Consider the following 20,000-nt stretch of genomic DNA (forward strand, 5'->3'; position numbering starts at 1 on the left):
TCATCATCTTCAGACTGAGAACTGGACACAACCAGTTAAAGGAACATATGTGGAGGATGTCCAGAGCAGGTGCCTCTGGACAATGTGACTGCGGACTTGAAAATGAAAATGGACATCATGTCCTAATGGAATGTCCAAAGTACAACAAGTTGAGAAGGAACTTCTGGCCTGACCCAACCCCATACTCAAAGAAGCTGTACGGAAGTGAGGACGACCTCAGGACCACTGTGGGCTTCATTCACCAGACCGGACTGACCATGTGACGTGACGGGAACGAAGAAGAAGAAGAAGAAGAAGAAGATAAGCAGAAAAAAAGTTGTGTTAGTTTAAAGGCTGACAAATGGTCTTCTATTTCCCTTTGTTATTTACTGACGGACTTTGTGACCTGAAAATTGTTGCATTTCCGGTAGTAACCGCCATTTGGATTTCAAAACTGGTCTAAAATGACCGCTAAGATTTGAGTAAGGATTTTACTGGAACGAATTTCATGGATGCGGTATACAACTTTGCCCTGAATTTAATTTTATAAAAAAGTTAAGATGTTAAATAAACGTGCCAGCATGAAATTTTGATTTACCAAGTTCTAATCTTTTAATTATCCAAAGCTAAATTATACCCTATTTTATCCATAATCAAAAGTTATACTAAATTGTCATTGATTTTAAAATAAACTACACCAAACGATAGAGTAATTTCTCCTGAAGAAAATAAGACATAAATCATTAAAATCCATCCATAAACAAAAAATCTATGGAACTTTTTCTGAGACCCATCACTCAAAAGTCCAAAAAATCGGGTCACAGCCACTAGGCCATTTATCGGCTCCCTGCTGGAGGGCCAAATGGACGTTTACCAAAGTACCTAATCACACACACACACCGATTGATGATTGTCACTTGTCAGTCAGTCATTTGGAAGTGGAGTCAGATAATTCGGGAACTTCTGTAGACTGTAGATTCACACTAGTGAGTAAGATCTGTCGTTTACTACTACTACTACTACTACTACCACTACTACTTTTAGTTTTAGCGCTATCCAACTCAACACTTCTCGTGTTTATTTTATTTTGGCAAAACTAGAATGGATTTTTGAAAAGAATATAAAATAATTTAAACTTAAACCTGTCTTTGCATCTTGCTTTATGCATACAGTATGCCATATCACAAAATCATAGTTTAATGTTGAGAATATGCTATTTCTTTTGTAACTTCAGATCAGAGAGATTTGAGCTTTAAAAATCCTGAAAAATGTCTTGCTGTCAATCCAGAAACCCTTTTGATGTGATCTATGATGTTAATGGTAAGAATGTAATTTGATGAGGAAATGAATAACATTTAGGTACACATAGTTTGCTTTTTTTTTTTTTTTTGAGTCATGATGTGTAATACTATTACAGTCCACTCCGGATAATTGCAACTCGTTTAATCGCAACTTTCGGTTAATCACAATATTTCCTAAGCAATGGAAATAATTCTATATAAAAGTCACTGGTTAATTGCAACAAACTTCGTTTTTTAAAAAGTGGTAAATTCAAGAAATCAAACAGTATATCATGATTAAATTTCATCATGGATGAAATCGTGACAGGTTGAAGAATCGAGAGTGAGCAGGATTTAATGCTACAGTAGTGTGTCACCACTCTGTTAGAGTCGAAAGAGGGCGGGGCTCTGCAGTATGGGTTTGTGACGTCATCGGTGGCCATTAAACAGAAGAGGGGTGGGGCTGGTCATAATCTTGACAACAGGTTATAAATGACAGTTATAAAGAGAGACTGAGCGATATCCTTTGTTTTAGGATTAACAACTGTGCATTGTGACCAACGAGTTTGGTGAGAGCTTATTGTCTCTCATTAAGGCTAATCTCTTTAACTCTGACAAATGTTGAATTGTTGAGAAAAAAGATTGAAACTTCTTCCAATCTGAATAAGATATCGGCTTGCTTCATAGCTGCTTTTGGTTGACAAATCTACACGGGGCTGCCATATGGTTTTTGTTTCAATCAAATTGCTCTGTATGTGGTGGACTAAGAATATTATTTACTGGTTTGAGTTGACAATAAATGTGTAAAATGTTGAAATAGTGGACAGGAAACTGAATTTCGGTTAATCCCAACATTTTCGATGATCCCAAGGTATTGCGATTATCCTAAGTGGACTGTACCTGAATCTTGAACGAAAAACTATCATATGGATATGATTATAGACAGATTGGTTTCTGGAATTATATTTCCGTCCTCCCTTGCCAACTCTGACGTTCTTGAAATTTAAAAGAAAATAGCCAGAAGGTTTCGGACTTAATTTTCTTTTTTTCCAAAGGACAATAGTCATAAGGTAAATAATTAAAAAAAAATCCTTTTACAGCACAAGATGGCATGATTTTTTGTTTAAGAGTTTAGAGAAAAACTTGCACATGATAGTCTTCAGCTTTTTTTTTTTTTTTTTTATTTTCTATATAGACTCCAACTCAGAGCCTGAAAGTGATGCAGAACAAAGTTCCATATCACATGATTCATTTGTGGTAAGTATGTACATTAAAATAAAATCATAACATTTGTATAGCGTTTATCCACAGTTGGCACCATGCTCAAAATGCTTCACATCACCATATTTTGTGGTGGACAAAACACATTTGCCACAAAAGATGAGACCTGCAGTCTGTTAGGCGCAATACAATATTTCAGGACAAGGACAACACTGTTTTACACCAGTGAGATCTCCTAGTTTTTTGTTGTTAAAAATTTTTCTTTGCAGTGGACTTCGCCAACAATAACACTATTTTAAACCTTCCTCGTTATATTTTGAAGTGATATTCATTGATGAGCCATTCACATTTGAAGTCGTTTGTTTTTTATTTGACAAAATGTGAAAATGATGCGTTTCCGGGAAAAATTAAAATAGCTTCTGTTGGGATTATACTTTTGATCTCGCATTTTGTCCAAATTCTCTTGCATCGTAATGTTTATCAACTTTTTTTGTTAACTATATTGCAGTTGCAAGGTTAGGAAGTTCATATTGTTGCAATGACAACCGTTTATATGTCCAGAATCGTAGTGATATAAAAAATTGTTTTGTAGTTGTTGGTCCTGGTGTAGGATTTAAAGAGTTGGTTAAAAACGGTTTACTGAAACCCTGGTTGGTGTATCTATATTTATCCAAGCACAGTTGAACATATTAAATACTTAGACAATATGTCTGCCTTTCTCAACTCTTTTTTATTATACTTGCATTATTAACCAGCTAATTGTTTAGTTGGATTATTAAACAATGGCTCTTCATGTTTATTGTCAACATGAATAAATTGATTGATCTGTCATCTTTTCCACAAAATATACAGGGTCCCGATTTTGTTGATGACTCCGAGTCTGATTCCTCTACGTACTCTGTGAGGTACCCAATGCTGAGTACATCATTGTCTTTGGAACCTAGTGCTCATTCCCCAACTCAGTCAGAGCCTCATCCACAACTATCACAGACTGAACCTCGTTGCCAGTCTGGGACCCAGGTTCAACCCGAATGCTATACACTTGCAAACCAACGTGTTACGTGCAATGGTGAGTCATTTTTTGTCATTCTTCTCCTTTGATATTTGTGGGATCAATTTTAATTTACCCATTCCTTTTAAAAGAAAACTTCCACCCCCTCCATGGTGCTGCATTTGTGTTATTGCATTTTTTTCTGTTTTGGCAGTGCTGCGTCGGAAAATACGCTACCATTTACATAACAAGCACAAATCCAAATTTGATAGGGTGGACATCTTAGAATCTGAAACCCCAATGTGTGAGTGATATCAGTGAAACCAGCCATAAAAATGTTCATGTTTATTTTATTGGGGGTTTTTTTGTCTGTAATAGACTTAAATTGCTTGTATTGTAAGTGTTAAAATGGTTTTTTTGTTACAACCCATCTATATATTAAAATTGTTTCTTTGTATTTCTATGATGCTTAAGGCTTTTTTTCACAGACCAGCTGGAAACTTAACGAGAATCAGAGTAGATAACATTTTTATTAATCTTGCAACCTAAACAGTATATGATGATTGGGAGCATTTAAAGAAAAGCACATTTTCTTTTTAATTTGTCGGTACTAAAATTATACTTTGATAATGTCTGCTGTGCTACAAACCCTTTTGACTTCCAGGTTCAATATTTTTCTTTATTCTAAAATTCTTGGGTTTCCTTTCAATGACAAATGAGATCATTAAAATTCAGCTCACAACATGATGTGTGTAGATTTGATGAAAACATATGTTCGAGTTGAGAAGCAGTGTTCACGAACTTGCTGATCGTTTTTACTAGCATTTATTTTCCTAACTTACCTGTGTCAATTAACAAAGGCAAGACTCAAATATTTTCTATCTGAACAGTGTGTTTGTTATTGAAATATTTCCGGCATATACATGTCATATTTCATTCCCACAAAATATAAATCAGGATTAAGTTGTCTGGGCATCAGCATCGTTCAGGCAGTTGGGGGGAAGTCTTTAAGGAATTAATGAAGCCGATGCTCAACCGGTCTGGAGGACGTTTGATTGATGTCGGCTGTTTGTTCTGCCAGCCGGTGATGTTTTCTCACTCCCTCAATGACAAAGAAAGTCATTGTTATGACTATGAACTATAGTCTATTATTACTTTTGTTACTATATTAATTGTTACTTATTGCCGCTACTGTTATTATTATTATTATTATTATTATTATTATTATTATTATTATTATTATTATTATTATTATTATTATTATTGTTATTATTATTATTATTATTATTATTATGATATTGCCTTCATTGCATTCTATTACTATTATTGATTTAATTAATTTCTGATTGTTGTAAATAATTTATGTGAATTGAATTTTGTCGATTGGCCAAGGGCCTACAATAAACTTAAATGAAATGTTAGTCTTTGGATAGGACTTGGATCTATTCTTGATTGCTTTTCCGCCTGGGTCGAGTGAAGCATTTGGAGTAAATTTTGTTGCTCAACGTAAAAAACATGACGCTTACCATTCCGCTGATACTGATACCTCCAAGGGGTGGTTGGGGAAAAACCTAAAATTCTTTTGACATTCTGTCTGATTATTCGCTGAAACAACAAAGGACAATCTATGTATTCAGATGAGACTTCAATGTGTTACTATTCCGATTTATGTTCATATTTTGATTATAATGAAGAGGGAACCCTGAACCCAGTGAAGTGGGTGGATTGATCTATTTATTTCTATTTCAAAACAAAAATATGGCGTCTTTTCACTGGATTTGTTATGTGGCAGAGGTCTCCACAAATCTAACATACCTCTTCCAAAGGAATAGATGGTAGAAAAGTATATAACAAGAAGGAATTATGACAGTTACTTGTCCAGGCCTTAAATATTTGGAATGCTATTCCTCTCTATCGCTGTCATGTAGCTGATGTGCATACGATCTGTCTATTGATTTATTTTCATAGTTCATAGCATGATGTGCTTTATTTTCTTCTTTTTTTTCCAGAGAAATACAAAAAGCCAAGGAGACCCTGTCCATACTGTGGACAGTTGCAAACAAAACTCTCAAGGCATTTGATGAGGAAACACAAAGATGAGACAGAAGTTACAGAGGCCATGAAACAGCCTGTAAAGGAAAGGGATAGAACAATGGAGTATCTCAAGAAAAAGGGCATTTTTTATTCAAACACTAGAAACAATTCAATAGTTATGCGTGAGAGAGCACAAGGGTCACATGAAGTTGTTATGTGTGCTGGCTGTAAGGGGTTTTACTCTGGACGAAGGGTTTATGAACACAAAAAGAAATGTAGTACTGAGCATGCTCTGTGTACTGGGGTTGTAAAATTTTATCCCGTGGCTCCCAATGCAAGTAAAGAAATAAAGGAGAATATTCTTGACAAATTTCGGAATGATGAAGTGGGAAATTTGTGTCGATCAGACAAAGCTATAGTATTGTTAGGAACAAAATTGTGGAGTAAAAGTTCAAAGAAGGAGAGAAAAGTTATAATGAGTGATTTACGCATCTTAGGAAATTTGATTTTAAAAACTAGGAAGAGAACAAATCAACCTTCTTTCTCTGGAGAGGACGTGGTGAAGCGTTGTAACTTTAATGAAATATCGCAAACCATTTCTGAAATGACTTTGAAAGAGGATGGGACATTGAAAGCAGGCTTGAAGCTTTCAATTGGATTTATATTGAAAAAGTTAATTAATTTCTTAAAAGGGGAATATATAATGCAAAACAAAATGGAAGAATCCGCAGAGATAGATTTGTTCAAAGCTGTCCTGGATTATAATTGGGATAGTATTTTTTTTACAGCCAGAGTTCAATGTGAAGCAAAGAGAACAAATTTGAGAAAACCCAAAGAGATGCCATTAGAGAATGATATAAAGAAGCTACGGCAATTTATTACTGAAGAGATGGTCCGTATTTGTGAGGATGATTATCAATTATTTGATTCACATATGTTTGTTAGGCTTCGCAATGTCATCGTAGCTAGGCTTACAATGTTTAATGCGAGGAGAGGCGGAGAACCCGCAAGGATGTTGTTAAAAGACTGGAATGATGCAGATTCAGGTGTATGGGTTGATCCCCAGCTTGTACAACATGTCACTGATCCTCTGGAAAAAGCGTTACTTGAGAAGTATAAGCTGGCCTATCAGTCTGGAAAGGGAAGCAAGATGTTGGTCCCTGTGTTGATACCCAATGACACAATTCAGCCTTTAAGGAAACTTGCACAGGAGCGTAAAGCTGTTGATATTTCAGACAACCCATTTCTTTTTCCAAATACAGGAATATCCAAAGATCATGTAAGTGGTTACATTGCCATCAAATATGTCACTTCCTTAGTAAAGGATTTAGAGAAACCCCAGTTGTTAATAGCTGATAAATTCAGGCACCGAGCTTCGACATTATTTGCCTTACTTGATGTCCCACAACACGAGAGAGATGTCTTCTATCGACATATGGGACACAGTGAATCAATCAATCAAAACATTTATCAGTGTCCACTTGCAATACGAGAAATAACAGAAGTTGGTCATTTTTTGGGTCAAATTGATAACTCAGCATCGGTCACTGGGGAAGGAAATTGTAACATTGAAACAAATGACTCTGTAGTGAATAGAGACTCAAATGCAAATTTTGGAACATCCATAGTAACAGCTGCAAATCAAGAAGAAATATTTGATGGTGAAGCAGGAGTGCCAAATCAGCTTACGTGTTCTTCAAAACAAACTGAACCCAAGAGGAATTCAAGCAAAAATCGGAGATACATGTCATGGTCAGATGAGGATACAGATAGAGTCAAGTCATATTTTAAAAACTTTGTCGAAGATGTTTCAGCACATGGTTCAAGGGGATCATTACCTAGAAAGTCTGAAATTATTCTGTTCTTAAAACACCACAGGGTATTTTCACAAAAAGGAATCCCTGAAGGTACACTAATTAGTTTGGTGAAGACAAAGATTTTTAATGAAAGAAATAAATATAGAAGGGAAAGAGCGTTTCAATCGGTGTAATGACAATCATGAATTTGATTTGTATTACATTCATTGTATTGTATAGTGTTATTGACATATTTTGGGGGTTTACAAAAACGTTTTATCTTTATATAGTACAATCTGTTCATCATTGCAATATCCTTTTTTATATTATATGAACATTCATTTGCTCAGCTTGAGAGACAAATGCTTTGTAGAACCATAGCTGCCAACCGTTCTGTTAAAAACGGATTTGTTCCGTATTTGACTTCCTGAGTCCGTAAGTGCTTATTTTTAGTTCAAAATCCGTATTTTGTAATTTTTGACTAATTTGGTAAAAAAGCCATGTGAGCCTAATGAATTATTATTATTGATCCATTATTATTACTATTACTACTACTACTATTGTTGTTATTATTATTATCATTATTATTGGTGTCCAGTGAGAGCATAATCTCCATTTGTGTAGCTCTTTAATTTGAATTATGCCTCTATCATAAATGATTTTCAACAATTAAAAAAGTTCCATTCGTTATATGACGCCTGTATTTTACTCAAACCTTTCATAATGTATTGGAGATTTGCATAGGATATGGATGTTAGCCTCGATATACTTTGAATATTCTAAGACAGTATTGATACTTTCACTATTTGTTACAAATATTATTTTAATTAAGAATAAAATTAAATCCACCTTTTTGATTGGAAGGTATTCAATAAGAAAATCAATTGCTTATATTGATTAAAGATGACAATGATTATTTCCCTTTATTAATTTATGAAATATATAAATTTAATCCCTTTAAAAACATCTTCATCTGATTTTAATTTTTTTTTTCAAGCAAGCTTTTGTAACGGTTTAGGTTCAAGAAAAATAAGTATACTCCATTTTTAGGTGTGTTTATCTTGTCAAAGTAAAGAAGTAGGAATTCTCTAATATTTAGAGGTGCATTTTACTATAACTACTATTATAGTATACTACTTAAAGACCATTATGTTGCATGAAAGAAAACATATATGCAATCGTCTACTTTTTATCTGAACTCACCTAATTTTTACCCCAAAACGCCCTCTCAAGTGATGTACCAGGTTGGTAGTTATGCATTTCTAACCATCTTAAGTTATTTCATTAATTTTACAATTGTGCTTCTTGTGTATTGGTCCTTATCAAAGTTGAGGCAGTTGAATTCTTTCTTTATATTGTCCGTTCTGAATTTTGATCTCATTGTGGAAAGCTCCCATAGCGGGCAGGGAGGTACACACTGTGTCTTCTATCCCCTTATATCTGTTTTCCAACATGCTTTCAGTCTTTGTCTTGGAATGAGATTACTTGTTTTTTTCCTGGCCCTCGCCGGAGTCCTAGCTGGGAGGGAAGCAGTCAAATGCATATTTATTGTTATGGGAGATGATATTTTTTTCCTTGTAAATCATCTCTCTGTTATGTATTATTACTATATTTGTTATTTTTTAATGTATAATGTAAGCATTTGAGTGTGTTCCTCTTTGTTGGATTTTGTTCTTGTGTCCGGATAAGACTTATAGGTGATCTCAAACTAAGTACATTGGTGATACGCTCTACATCTGATCCCTATTTGTTCCCAGTTCCCCTATGTCTTACTTTCTCTTGGATGCTTCAACTGTAATTCTAGAACTTTTTACTATCCAATTTTCTTCCTTTTTACTGGCGCTGATATAACCTAAATGTGTGGCAAGCGCCGTAAAACCCTTAAAAACAAAACAACAATCATTGTGGAAAGTGTCATTTTAACGATTCAAATGTGCTGGTACTAAACCCGATAATTGAGCAACATTTGGACTAGCCTCTGTCATCTCAAACTTGTTAGTGTTAGTAATAGTAATTAAAAAAGCTGACTTTTATATGTTGCGATTCGACGAAGGGGGGGGGGGGGGGCGGGGCTTCGGCACACATCGCCCCTCATCCCGGGCCAAATGAGCGTTCCTTATTTTATTTTTGAAAAGTTGGCAGCTATGTAGAACTATCTGAAAGAATCAGATATGGCAGAATAAAAAGTCTTTCTACTAACCCTAACTTAATTGGCCAATGTAGCTTTATGTTCAGCATTTTCTAGATACCTAATGTAAAATTTCACTATTCTTTTTATGATAATTTTAAGAGTTGCAATCTTTAGAGGTGACTGTCAAGAAATGACACCTCTGTGCATTTAATTTCATTCTTTCTTTATCCCCTCATCCTTAATCAGAATAATAATAATTAATAATGAAAAAAATGCAGCAACGACAGCTTAGAACGGCATAAAGTGCTTAAGAATTATTTTTTTTGCATTAAACTTTATTCAAACGATTTTCAACACTTTTGCTTCACAGTTTATGCTTTTTAACAAATGCAATTAAGCAACTTACCAGCAACAACATATTGGTTTGTTATCATTTGAGGGTTTTATCAGTAAAACTGTTTCTATCCTTTTATATTGCACTGTACACATAACAAACTTCATGCTTTTATTTGGTGACCAAAGACTTATGTGATACAGTGGATGAATGTTTGTGATGGCTTTTGGAACTGAAATAAACCTGCAATATGATTTGTAGACTTCTATCGTTATGTATCATTTTTCGGTCAAATGTAAATGTAATTTTACACGAGCTTGATGTATCATAAAACCCACAATGAGCTCAACGTGCAGCTGGTAGTACATTTATATGGACACGAACAACGTTGTTACAATTCAGTAACGTACTCCAATTAACACAAGTGAGACTGTAAATGAGACTTTTACAATGACTCTGCATCGCCACAAATATGGATTCGAACCCTGGCAACTCGGGCGTCAGACGAACTGTCTACCACGAAACCAAAGCAAGCATTGTGCAAGTTAAAGTGAATGAGATGTTGATTGAAGCCGTTCATTGTGTCCATCAGATCTGCTGTCCTATCCATCCAACTCCATTCACTGGGTGGGGTTCCCGACTTCCCATAATGGGCAGGGACGTACTCGTTGCGTCTTCTATCCCCCTATGTCTGTTTTCCAACTTGTTTTCTGTCTTTGTCTCGGGATGGGATTACTTGGTTTTGTCCAGGACCTGGCTGGGAGGGAAACAGTCAAATGTATAGTTCGAGTTTTGGGAGATTATATTTTTCCCTTGTAAATCATCTGTCTGTTATGCTCTTTATTGTTTTGTTTACATATTATTTATGCTTTGTAAACATTTGAGTGTATCCCTCTTTGTTGGGACCTGTGTTTGTGTCTGAATGAGACGTTTAGGTGATCTCAAACTAAGTACTTTGATAGTGGGCTCTTGGAATCTACTGTTTCCTATTTGAAACAAATCCCCTTTGCCTTACTTTTTCTTGGGTGCTCTAATTGTAGTTCCAGAACTTTTTACTATCCCATTTTCTTCCTTTTTACTGGCGCTGATATGACCTTAATGTGTTGCAAGCGCCGTAAAACCCTTAAAAACAAAACAAAACAAACCAAGTCCATTCAGTGGTATACAACAACAACAAATAAACTCCTCTGCCTGGTCCCTTCTATCTCTGATCTTAACCTGGGTCGTCAGGTTTCTAAAGGGGTCGGGGACTGCAAAAACAATGGCGCACGGAGCAACTGGGAATATTTTTTGCCGTGTTTGAGTCCCAGGTTATTTCCCTGAGCGCCCCTTCTGAGGGATGGACCTTCCCAGGAGTTAGTAAATGCGTTGCTCGGCCACTTCACTCTACGCACACTGGGATAAGCTTCGACACTATGGCCATGAAGCTCTTAATCTTAAGGACTTACTTTATTTTAGACAATTTGGTGGTAGCTCACTTGAAAATGCACTCTTAGGTATACACATATATAAACATATACTGGGCTCCCTAAAAGGGTTTTTTAATGTGGTCTCCCTAAAAACATGTTTTTACCAAATGTCTCCTTAAAGCTACAGAAACACTTAGTAAAACAGTAGGGGGACCGAGTAATTTTCTATATACCATTGTGATCATCAAGCATCAGAATTGTGTTCATAAATCATTGTAGGGCATCAAACTATACTCATTTGAACAAAGATTGAACAGTTTAATCAATTTGAACAAGACATATGCTTGGTCCTCCAATTGGTGCATTTCACAGTGGTCACCTTAATAGTGGATTGATACTTACATATATATATATATATATATATATATATATATATATATATATATATATATATATATATATATGTAACCCTTAATTATTATGATTATAGTTTATAGTTATTGCTAAAGTAATACACAGAGTAGAGTGAGTTATTACATTCAAGATATCCACAGAGCTCTTCCCATTCATTTTAGCAGCACATTTGATGTAATCAGCCGCCTGTTTTGTCTTCCCGTTTGCCAGCATCCATCGTAGGGACTCTTTCAGGAATCTGCCAAAGACAACAGTAACTATTATATTAGTATGTCAATCATAGTATATTCTCGGTGTAGTGATCATTACCACTTTTTCAAGTTTAGTTAGATGTTTCAATGCAGATCTAAGTTATAACAACTATTGGATTATTCAGACCCACGGAAGAGCAGATATTCATTGATCCAAAATTTTCAAATGACGAGAGGGTTTTAAAAAGAATCATTGTAAAACCCAAGTTGTATTTATCTCTTTTGCCTCTTTTGTTTCTATAAGCTGGTGACCTAAAATATCTAATGTAATGCTTCAATAATTTATTTTCAATATATCAGGCATATTTATCACACCAATGGGCACGATTTATATTACATTTCCATGTGCTCTGCTCGAGCTCATCGGTCACATTGCAAAGTGTGCGCAAAATGACCTACATAGTGAAAACTGTTCACAATTTAAGAAATATCCAACGCGAGAATTGGTCATTTGGCTCAGCATAACTCATGAGTATGTTTACAACTTTCATAAACAAAACAGCGTGTTTGGATGCATTGAGAAATGTCCAATCGTTGTACAGCAACAAATCATGTGATTGATGACTAGGTTGGACTAAAACATGACTATAGATCGCTCCCATAACCACGCGTCTCGGACAATCGTCGTAATGTATCGTGGTTGGTAAACATAGCGACTACACAGGTTTTACTATTGATGGCATGTGTCTACTGTTCTACTGTTTGATCAATAGAACCAACACAGAACTATGTGTAAATTTAAACTTTTATAATATGGTCATGAAAATCTTGCGATAACTAGTCACCGATTTGGCGGCATAAAAACAAAAACAAAGATCAGAGAGAGGTCAATATCATTCATACGTAGAGACTATGTTTGTCCGAGCACGTAGGAAGGTGTGTCACAAATTCCATGTTTTGATTGGACAAAAATCTGCTGGTTAATTGTCATGAAGCATAAATTGCAAGAAATTAATAAACAGTACAGCATTACACCCTTCAAACAAACGACTAATGTCAACAGAAATCATGAGTGAGCCAATTCAGGGTTAACTATAGTACCCAAGGAAAGAAAACGAAAGCACTTGAAGCAGGGGGTCGAACCCGTGACCTTCTTTGCCATAGTGAAATGCGTTAACTACTTCGCCCCCCATACAATAGGATTATAGTGCAGGAAATAATAAAGAAAGGGAAAAATAAAACTTACAACCACTGTATAATGAGTGGAACGGATCCCAAACTGAGGGCTATCTGAACCGTTCTCCACGTGTGTCCTTTCAGAGCAAATGCAATGACGTCCAAGAGGATGACCCCTGATCCCCAGAACAGGCCAGCACAGGCGGCAGCAATTCTCCGATCTTTCACCACCATCAGTTCTAACATAATGGTCTGATTGACTCCCACCATGGCCTGAAATAGAAGAAACGTTCAACATTAATTGGCCTAAAACGTACTATAATAAAGGGGGGGGGGGAGGAGGAGGGGTGAACGATAGCTCATTGGGGAGAGCACACGCTTTAGAAGCAAAAGGACTGAGATCGATCCCGGTTCAGTCGAGATATTTTCTGCCCACCCCAACCCCTTCCGCTGCCCTTCTGTCCACCTTACAGTGAATGGCTAGCCTTTTAGAAAATGAGATTATTTCATATTTACAGTTGGGTTTGCATTCTCATTTCCATTTAAAGTTTCTCTAATTTTGTTGATTTTTGTTTGTATCATTTTCATGTTTCAGTTTTTCCCTAATTACCTTTACTTTTGTTTGTTTGTTTCATTATTCCGTGTTCAGATTTGGCTATTTTCGTTCATTTATATCTGTACAATTATTTCAATTGTAAGTTTTATTTTCATATTCATTTTATTGTGCTTGTATCATTATTTCAATATTAAGTTTTTCCTATTTCGTATATTTTTTGTTTGAACAATACATATTCTTCTTTAGCTATCTACTATTGATTGCCGATGATAATAATGTAGCCCTACATCATTTTTACCGCGTATATTCCATGCATAAATATCTCTAGGCACCGTTTCATTACAATCACAATGCTATTATTAAGGGCATGCAATTGGCATTTGCCAAGAACTTTTTCCTGTCTCGAGTATTATTATTTTAATGAATGATTGTGATATTATATAAAATGGACCTCTTTATTGTTTACACTCGACGTAAACTTATTTACAAGTCTGACAACCCAAATTGTTATGGTCACATTATTATTATTCTGGTAACAACAAGAGATGAAGTGAGTAGAAAAGTGCCAGAAGACAATAGAGAATAAAAATTTTCGCGGCGGTGGTGGGTTTTGAACCTGCGACCTTATTGGTACGACAACTCCGCCTGGCCGGTGAGAGCGTGACTCTACCGTATGAGCTATTCACGAACACAAAAATATTCGTATCAAACTCAGGTCATTTCTAGAGCTCTCTCTCTCACCGACTTCTGGAGACCGCGGGTTCGCCACAAAACCATTGCGAAGTTACCTGGCCAGCAGTTAAGCTTAATAGCCAATATTCTCAACACAAACATATCATAACATTAGTATTATTCTCTTCTTCTCCGTTCAGGCAGTCAACGCCATCAAGCCGCCATGTATGTGCGGCTATGTAGTCTTGTGGTATGACACTCGCTTTCAGATCAGAAGGTCCTAGGCGCATAGTTGAGTCCTTGGAAAAGGCTCCTTACTCACATTCTCTCACCGTGCCTATGTGTAAAATGAGTACCTGGCTGTTGTCTCTGTCGGAAAAAAATGTATTATCGCCTACCTCTAAATGTTGCGTGTTGCTGTTGGTCAGAGACCCTTTGTAAAGCTCTGACCACGTTACGTGGATATTGCGCTATATAAAAGCTCGACTTTGGGGGGGGGGGTTTGTATTTAGTTTTCTTTTCTTTCTTTTTTGTATGAGTCCAGGGCGGCCAGGAAGTGTTCATGACTTATTGCTATCACTATTTCTTTGTTATTATTCTTTTATCATGGTCATGGAAATCGTCTCAAACCAACTTTCGTTTCTTTCCATGTCTAACAACCCAAATTATAGTTATGGTCCACCTGTTGTATCGGAGTAAGTCTTTAAAAAAGTGCTATTATTCACAACTCTGACATGCCAAAATATGTTTTATTTCACTGGTGTTGTCATGGGGATACTCTTAACCCCCTCCATACCAACCTTAGGAAAATTGTCATGTCCGTTACGCACGATGCAATATTTTTCTCATTTTGATTTCTTTTGTACATCACAATATTTGAACAAACATGCTTGCTAGTTAAAGTATATTAACATTGTTTTGAAGAGATAGTTTAGCAGAACAAAATGTGTATAGCAAAACCTAACAGCTTTTGTGTTAGAGTAAAATAAATAAATGTTTGTATAGGTTGGGTGTGAAGTCTTAGGGAAATTACAGAAAATGACCGGTAAGGAGTGAGTTAAATCAAAGCAACGCATTACAACCCTCTCCTTACTTACTATAAGAAAATTGTCACGTTCGTTAAGATACAACCCACTTGTTTCAATTCTGGTTTCTTTTGTACATCACAAAATGGTTAGAAAAGTGTTTGTTTTAAACTAACTTGTACCTTTAATTGTGTATAGCACGAACTTAATGCTTAAGTGTTTGAGTGAAAAAAACAACATTTTTTGGGTGAAGTTTTGGGGAAATTCCTGAAATTGATCGGTAAGGAGAGTTAAAAGAAGCCCATAATTCCGTTCGGTTATCAGACCTCTAATTATGTGCACGTCGTTTATGCTCTATGTTGTGTAGCTGTTTGTTTGGCACGAGCACGCTAAATGGATATTACTCTATATAATAGAACTCAATAACTCTTTAACTCACCCTAATAAAAGGGTAATTGTCCCTAAACATGATAATATGTGACCGAGCGTCTCAAAACGCTATTATGCCGAGTTGCTTGAAGCCTGGGATCGTAACAACAGTAATAATGATGTGAAAATGAAAAGGCTTCGGATGAAGCGTGTGTACTCCTGGGGCGTTTCAATCACGACACAATTCTCAATAGATTCTATTTTATTTGTTTTCAACGGTCCTTTGTTTAATATTTTTTGTTAATTGTTTTGTTTTGCTTTCTGGGGGGAGGGCAGGTTGTCTTTGTTTTTATGTTTTTTGTTTGTTCTTTTTTTTTTATTGCTATTTATTTTCCTTTTTTTTTTTTTGCTGGCGAAGAGTTTACACCTGGTATGCCCATTTTCTGTTTGTACTGTCTACACCCGAACCCTTTCCAATTTCACCTTTCCGTCAGCAGTGTAAACTAAAATAACTGCCCTTATCGAAGACATTGGGTTTTGATTGTTAACTTTCAAAAAACTTAACATTCCAATTAAAATTCAATCATTTTTATCTAGACATGACACCAGAATGAGGGGTCGTGAGTCACGACGCTGCAGGGGCAGCGTGGCTCAGAGATACGGTCTTTGCTTCGTGCTCCAAGAGGTACCAGATTCGAATACCCGCTGCTCTGTGTGGCCTGAAGTCACTTCGCCTTAGCTCACTTTGCAGGGCTGTACTGCTGCTGTCACCTGGTTGTTCAAGTCTGCCGTTGGAATAGACTATAAAAAATGTCCCCTCTAGAGGTTTAATAAAGGGACTTCATTTTACTTTTAATTTTACCCACTGTATCAAAACGATGTTATACCAAAAATGGAATTTTAATGTTAAAGTGAATAGAAATGTGAAATGTTAAAAATTCGTTATCACTTTAAGCAACCATATCTACTGTCCTTAATAAAACATATCAACCTAAACCAAGATTTATAATTATGGCTATAAATTTTATTTTAGCATCTAGACCAATTCGACATAATACATTTTGGTGTGATGGGTCACATATGTGACTCATTTCCTCATAATAATATGAACAACTTATCCCAATACCTGCTGAAAAGCTCCTACAACAAATTTGAAGGCTGCAAAGACGGCAAAATTCGGGGCATAGGCGATGATCAACCCGGTGACTAGGAGGCCTAAATTGGAGGCTATCATGACCGTCTTCCGGCCCAGCCTGTCCGAAACGATGGCCCCGACGATTGCCCCAAAGGCTTGACCTCCAATCACCAGAGATTGAGTCATGCGACCCAAATTGGTCGCGCCACACACCAGGCCAAACTGCGGAAGAATAAATAAATGATGACATAGAAATATCTTTTGAGGTTATGGAGTTGTAAAATATGCCATAATATATATGGTTGTAATTTTTTAACTATAAGAGAAATTAATGTCATTAGATTCATATCATGAATGTATATGTACACAAGCAATTTTATTGTCAATCATTTCAGATAGTTTCGGCACTTTTATTGTCATTCATTTTAGTTAGTTTTGGCACTTTTATTATCAATCATTTTAGATATTCTTGGCAATAATATTGCCAATAATTTTAGATGGTTTTGGCAATGATATTGCCAATTATTTTAGTTTGGGAAAAACCGCTATATTATCTCCAGTCTATGCTCATATTTAATAATTGATAAATTAGCCGGGTGTCTGCTCATCGTCCGCAGTGGAGCTCCTCCATATCTGAATAACATGTAACACAACAAAATGTTATTCAACTTGGTCTGGCATTATAAAAGGAATAATATCCAGCGTGTCACATCGATCGCCAAGGGCCTTGCTTTTGTTCTTTTTGATATGGTATCATCATATTTTGTTACTGCACTCTTCTCTTTGGTTTTGATCATTCAGGTTGCTGTACTTTACGCTTCATGAATCCTTTGTTGTCATTGGCTGTATTACGTGTTACATGTTTGTGCTTTATTGATCATGCTTAGTCGTCGTCGTCGTCGTCGTCGTCGTCTTCTTCTTCTTCTTCTTCTTCTTCTTCTTCTTCTTCTTCTTCTTCTTCTTCTTCTTCTTCTTCTTCTTCTTCTATTCCTTCTCGTTTCCTTTTTTCTCTCCAGATCTTTTTCTTCTCTCTATCTTTGCTTTATTGAGAAGTTTAGAGCACGATAATATATATAGATTATTTGCAAATGTTAATCTCATTCAATTATGCTTTTTGAAACAATGCAAGGTTTTTTTTTTCCTCTTCTTATTGTACCGCAATTTATTAAACGGCATAAAGTATTCCATATTATCAGAAATAAATTGACAGCAATGTTTATATTGTCATTATTGGTGACCGATTCAAATTTTAAAAAAATATATCATCCAATTATTTAATAGAAAAATATAATATCATATTGATTGTAATTATATGAACGTCCTCCTTATCTAATGCCCATATGTGCCTGGCAACGATACCATCAAATAACTAGCTTCGCAGATATTCAATTAGAGTGCTTTGGCTATTTATTGTGAGTGTTTAGTATCTCTGCCGTGCCGTCCAATTTTCTCAGTGCGCCAGATTAAAAGTGGGCAAATTATTTGTTTTCATAAAAAAAAAACAAGCCACTCATTATCAGGGAGGAGCCTTGTTATTGACAATTTAATGAATTTGATTCTATCCTAATGTAAAGGTGATAAAGGGGAGAGGTGGGGGGGGGGTGTTAATACTGACATATTCTGAGAAAAAAAACGTTCTTTATATTTTCGTCCTTCAAATATAGACCGAGTAAAATGACCCTCATCTTGTCCAAAACAAAACACTTTCAAAGCCGGGTCGTATCGACAATAAGAAGGTCATTTTAATCGATCCTTATTTGAAGGAAAAGTTTTCCGGGCAAAATTTTTAAAACGCGTTTTTTTTCAGGTTACGTCAGAATAGGTCTAAACTTGCAGCTAGTGAATTCATCAGTAGCCAGTAAACTAACGTTGCTTTTGATTTCAATAATTTTGAACTCAACTACATTTCATTTAAACCATTTTGTTCAACGCGCCTTGTTCAGATGTCTTCCTTGATTTACCTATTAGATTCTTCAAGTTGTCGACAGCTCGTTTTTAATAGACCAAGAATTGAAATATTTCTACGTTTGTTTTCAATGTCATTCAAACTGATTCTGATTTTTTTTAAACCGCAGCTTCCGTTTTTGAAATGCTATTCATCTACAAATATATTTTCTATATTCGAAAGCTCTCGCGCCATTTATAAAGTTCATTGGATATTGATTCTGATGTATCTGGATGATTTTTCTAAAATTAAAAATAAAATTCTTACCGCGTCACCTTGTCTTAAGATATTACCCTTAGAACTTATTCGCCCCGATGTAGGACAGACTACCGACGAGATATATAATCATGGAAACAGATCATTCTCATAGGAATCCACTTGAATATATACATGTAAATGGATGTTGCTTTGAAATAAATTATCATAGACTTTATCGTTGCATCCATCATAATCATTGTATACTTTAATCAATATGGGTTCTGTTCCGTAATTTTCCTTTTTCTAATTATATCTTTATTTTTTTTTTTCGAATTATCTAATGCCCCATCTATATTATTTTTCTGTCTTTCCACGCTGTCCACCAGACTTGCGCCTTTTACAAAATTGTTTTCATTGCAGTATAAATTATTTATCATTCAATCATTCAATGCATAATATCATATTGTAATGACCTGAAGTTTTCATGACATTTTTTCTTCATTTAGAATAGACGTCTAAATGGAAAATAGCAAAAACATGTGCTTTCAAATTTTGTTAATGGGCTCAAATTTGATCAACTTGATTTCATTCTCGAGTAAGTTATTTATCTTTATATACTTATAGGTTCGCTGTAGATGCTATGATACGTATATTTATTTTATTCTGTTCAATGTTTTGTAATTACATGCTTCTGTGAATAGTGTTAGCTTCAAATCATTCTAATTGTCCAAAATCTCTGCAGTCAAAGGGTAGCAAGCTTGATCCGTATTCAGAAAGTAAAAATGTTCTGATTTCCCGTTGAGGTAGAATGCTTTCTTTGTTATGAATTTCTCTTGAATGTTTCTATCTGCATTGGCTGGCACTGTTTCAAACACACCTCTCAGGTACTCATAATTCTCCTCTTATTCATTATAAGCATTAGAGAATAGATAATAAATCTCCTTTTGGAAGTAAACACGAAATAAGATCGCAATCGCAGATATTTCAGATCGTATTGTATAAATTCAAAAGCAGAGATATGAGAAATGTGTTGAATGAAATCAAGAACATTCGTCTCCAGTGTCGATTATGTTTTATCGGAGAGACGATTAATGTAAAAATGCATAGTTTAAAAAAACCTTAATAATTAATTTTCAAGACGCAT

General features: G+C 35.5%; 2 protein-coding genes across 6 annotated transcripts in view; one reads left to right on the forward strand and one right to left on the reverse strand.

Annotated features, from left to right (window-relative positions):
• Nucleotides 1-20,000, reverse strand: part of LOC144965825 (solute carrier family 22 member 16-like) — a 69,684-nt gene that overhangs the window by 13,810 nt on the left and 35,874 nt on the right. For all 5 annotated transcript variants that reach the window (XM_078901585.1, XM_078901582.1, XM_078901584.1 and 2 more), the window contains exons 4-6: nucleotides 16,705-16,935; nucleotides 13,027-13,229; nucleotides 11,713-11,827 (exon numbers count right to left, since the gene is read on the reverse strand). In XM_078901585.1, coding sequence (XP_078757711.1) covers nucleotides 11,713-11,827; nucleotides 13,027-13,229; nucleotides 16,705-16,935 — 549 coding nt within the window. The remainder of the gene's footprint in view (nucleotides 1-11,712; nucleotides 11,828-13,026; nucleotides 13,230-16,704; nucleotides 16,936-20,000) is intronic.
• Nucleotides 3,393-7,727, forward strand: LOC144966654 (uncharacterized). The gene is made up of 2 exons (XM_078903413.1): nucleotides 3,393-3,549; nucleotides 5,481-7,727. The coding sequence occupies exons 1-2, from the start codon at nucleotides 3,393-3,395 to the stop codon at nucleotides 7,493-7,495; spliced, it is 2,172 nt and encodes a 723-aa protein (XP_078759539.1). The 3' UTR covers nucleotides 7,496-7,727.

This window comes from Berghia stephanieae, chromosome 2, assembly GCF_034508935.2.
Source record: "Berghia stephanieae isolate SIO BIC M18660-M18661 chromosome 2, UCSD_Bste_1.3, whole genome shotgun sequence".
In the NCBI taxonomy this organism is placed as follows: Eukaryota; Metazoa; Mollusca; class Gastropoda; order Nudibranchia; family Aeolidiidae; genus Berghia; species Berghia stephanieae.

What these genes read in the sequence shown, in the direction of transcription:
- LOC144966654 (XM_078903413.1), top strand. Translation starts at nt 3,393, where the DNA reads ATGCTGAGTACATCATTGTCTTTGGAACCTAGTGCTCATTCCCCAACT. An exon ending in CCAACGTGTTACGTGCAATG is followed by an intron (nt 3,550 to 5,480) that starts GTGAGTCATTTT and finishes TTTTTTTTCCAG; the next exon opens with AGAAATACAAAAAGCCAAGG.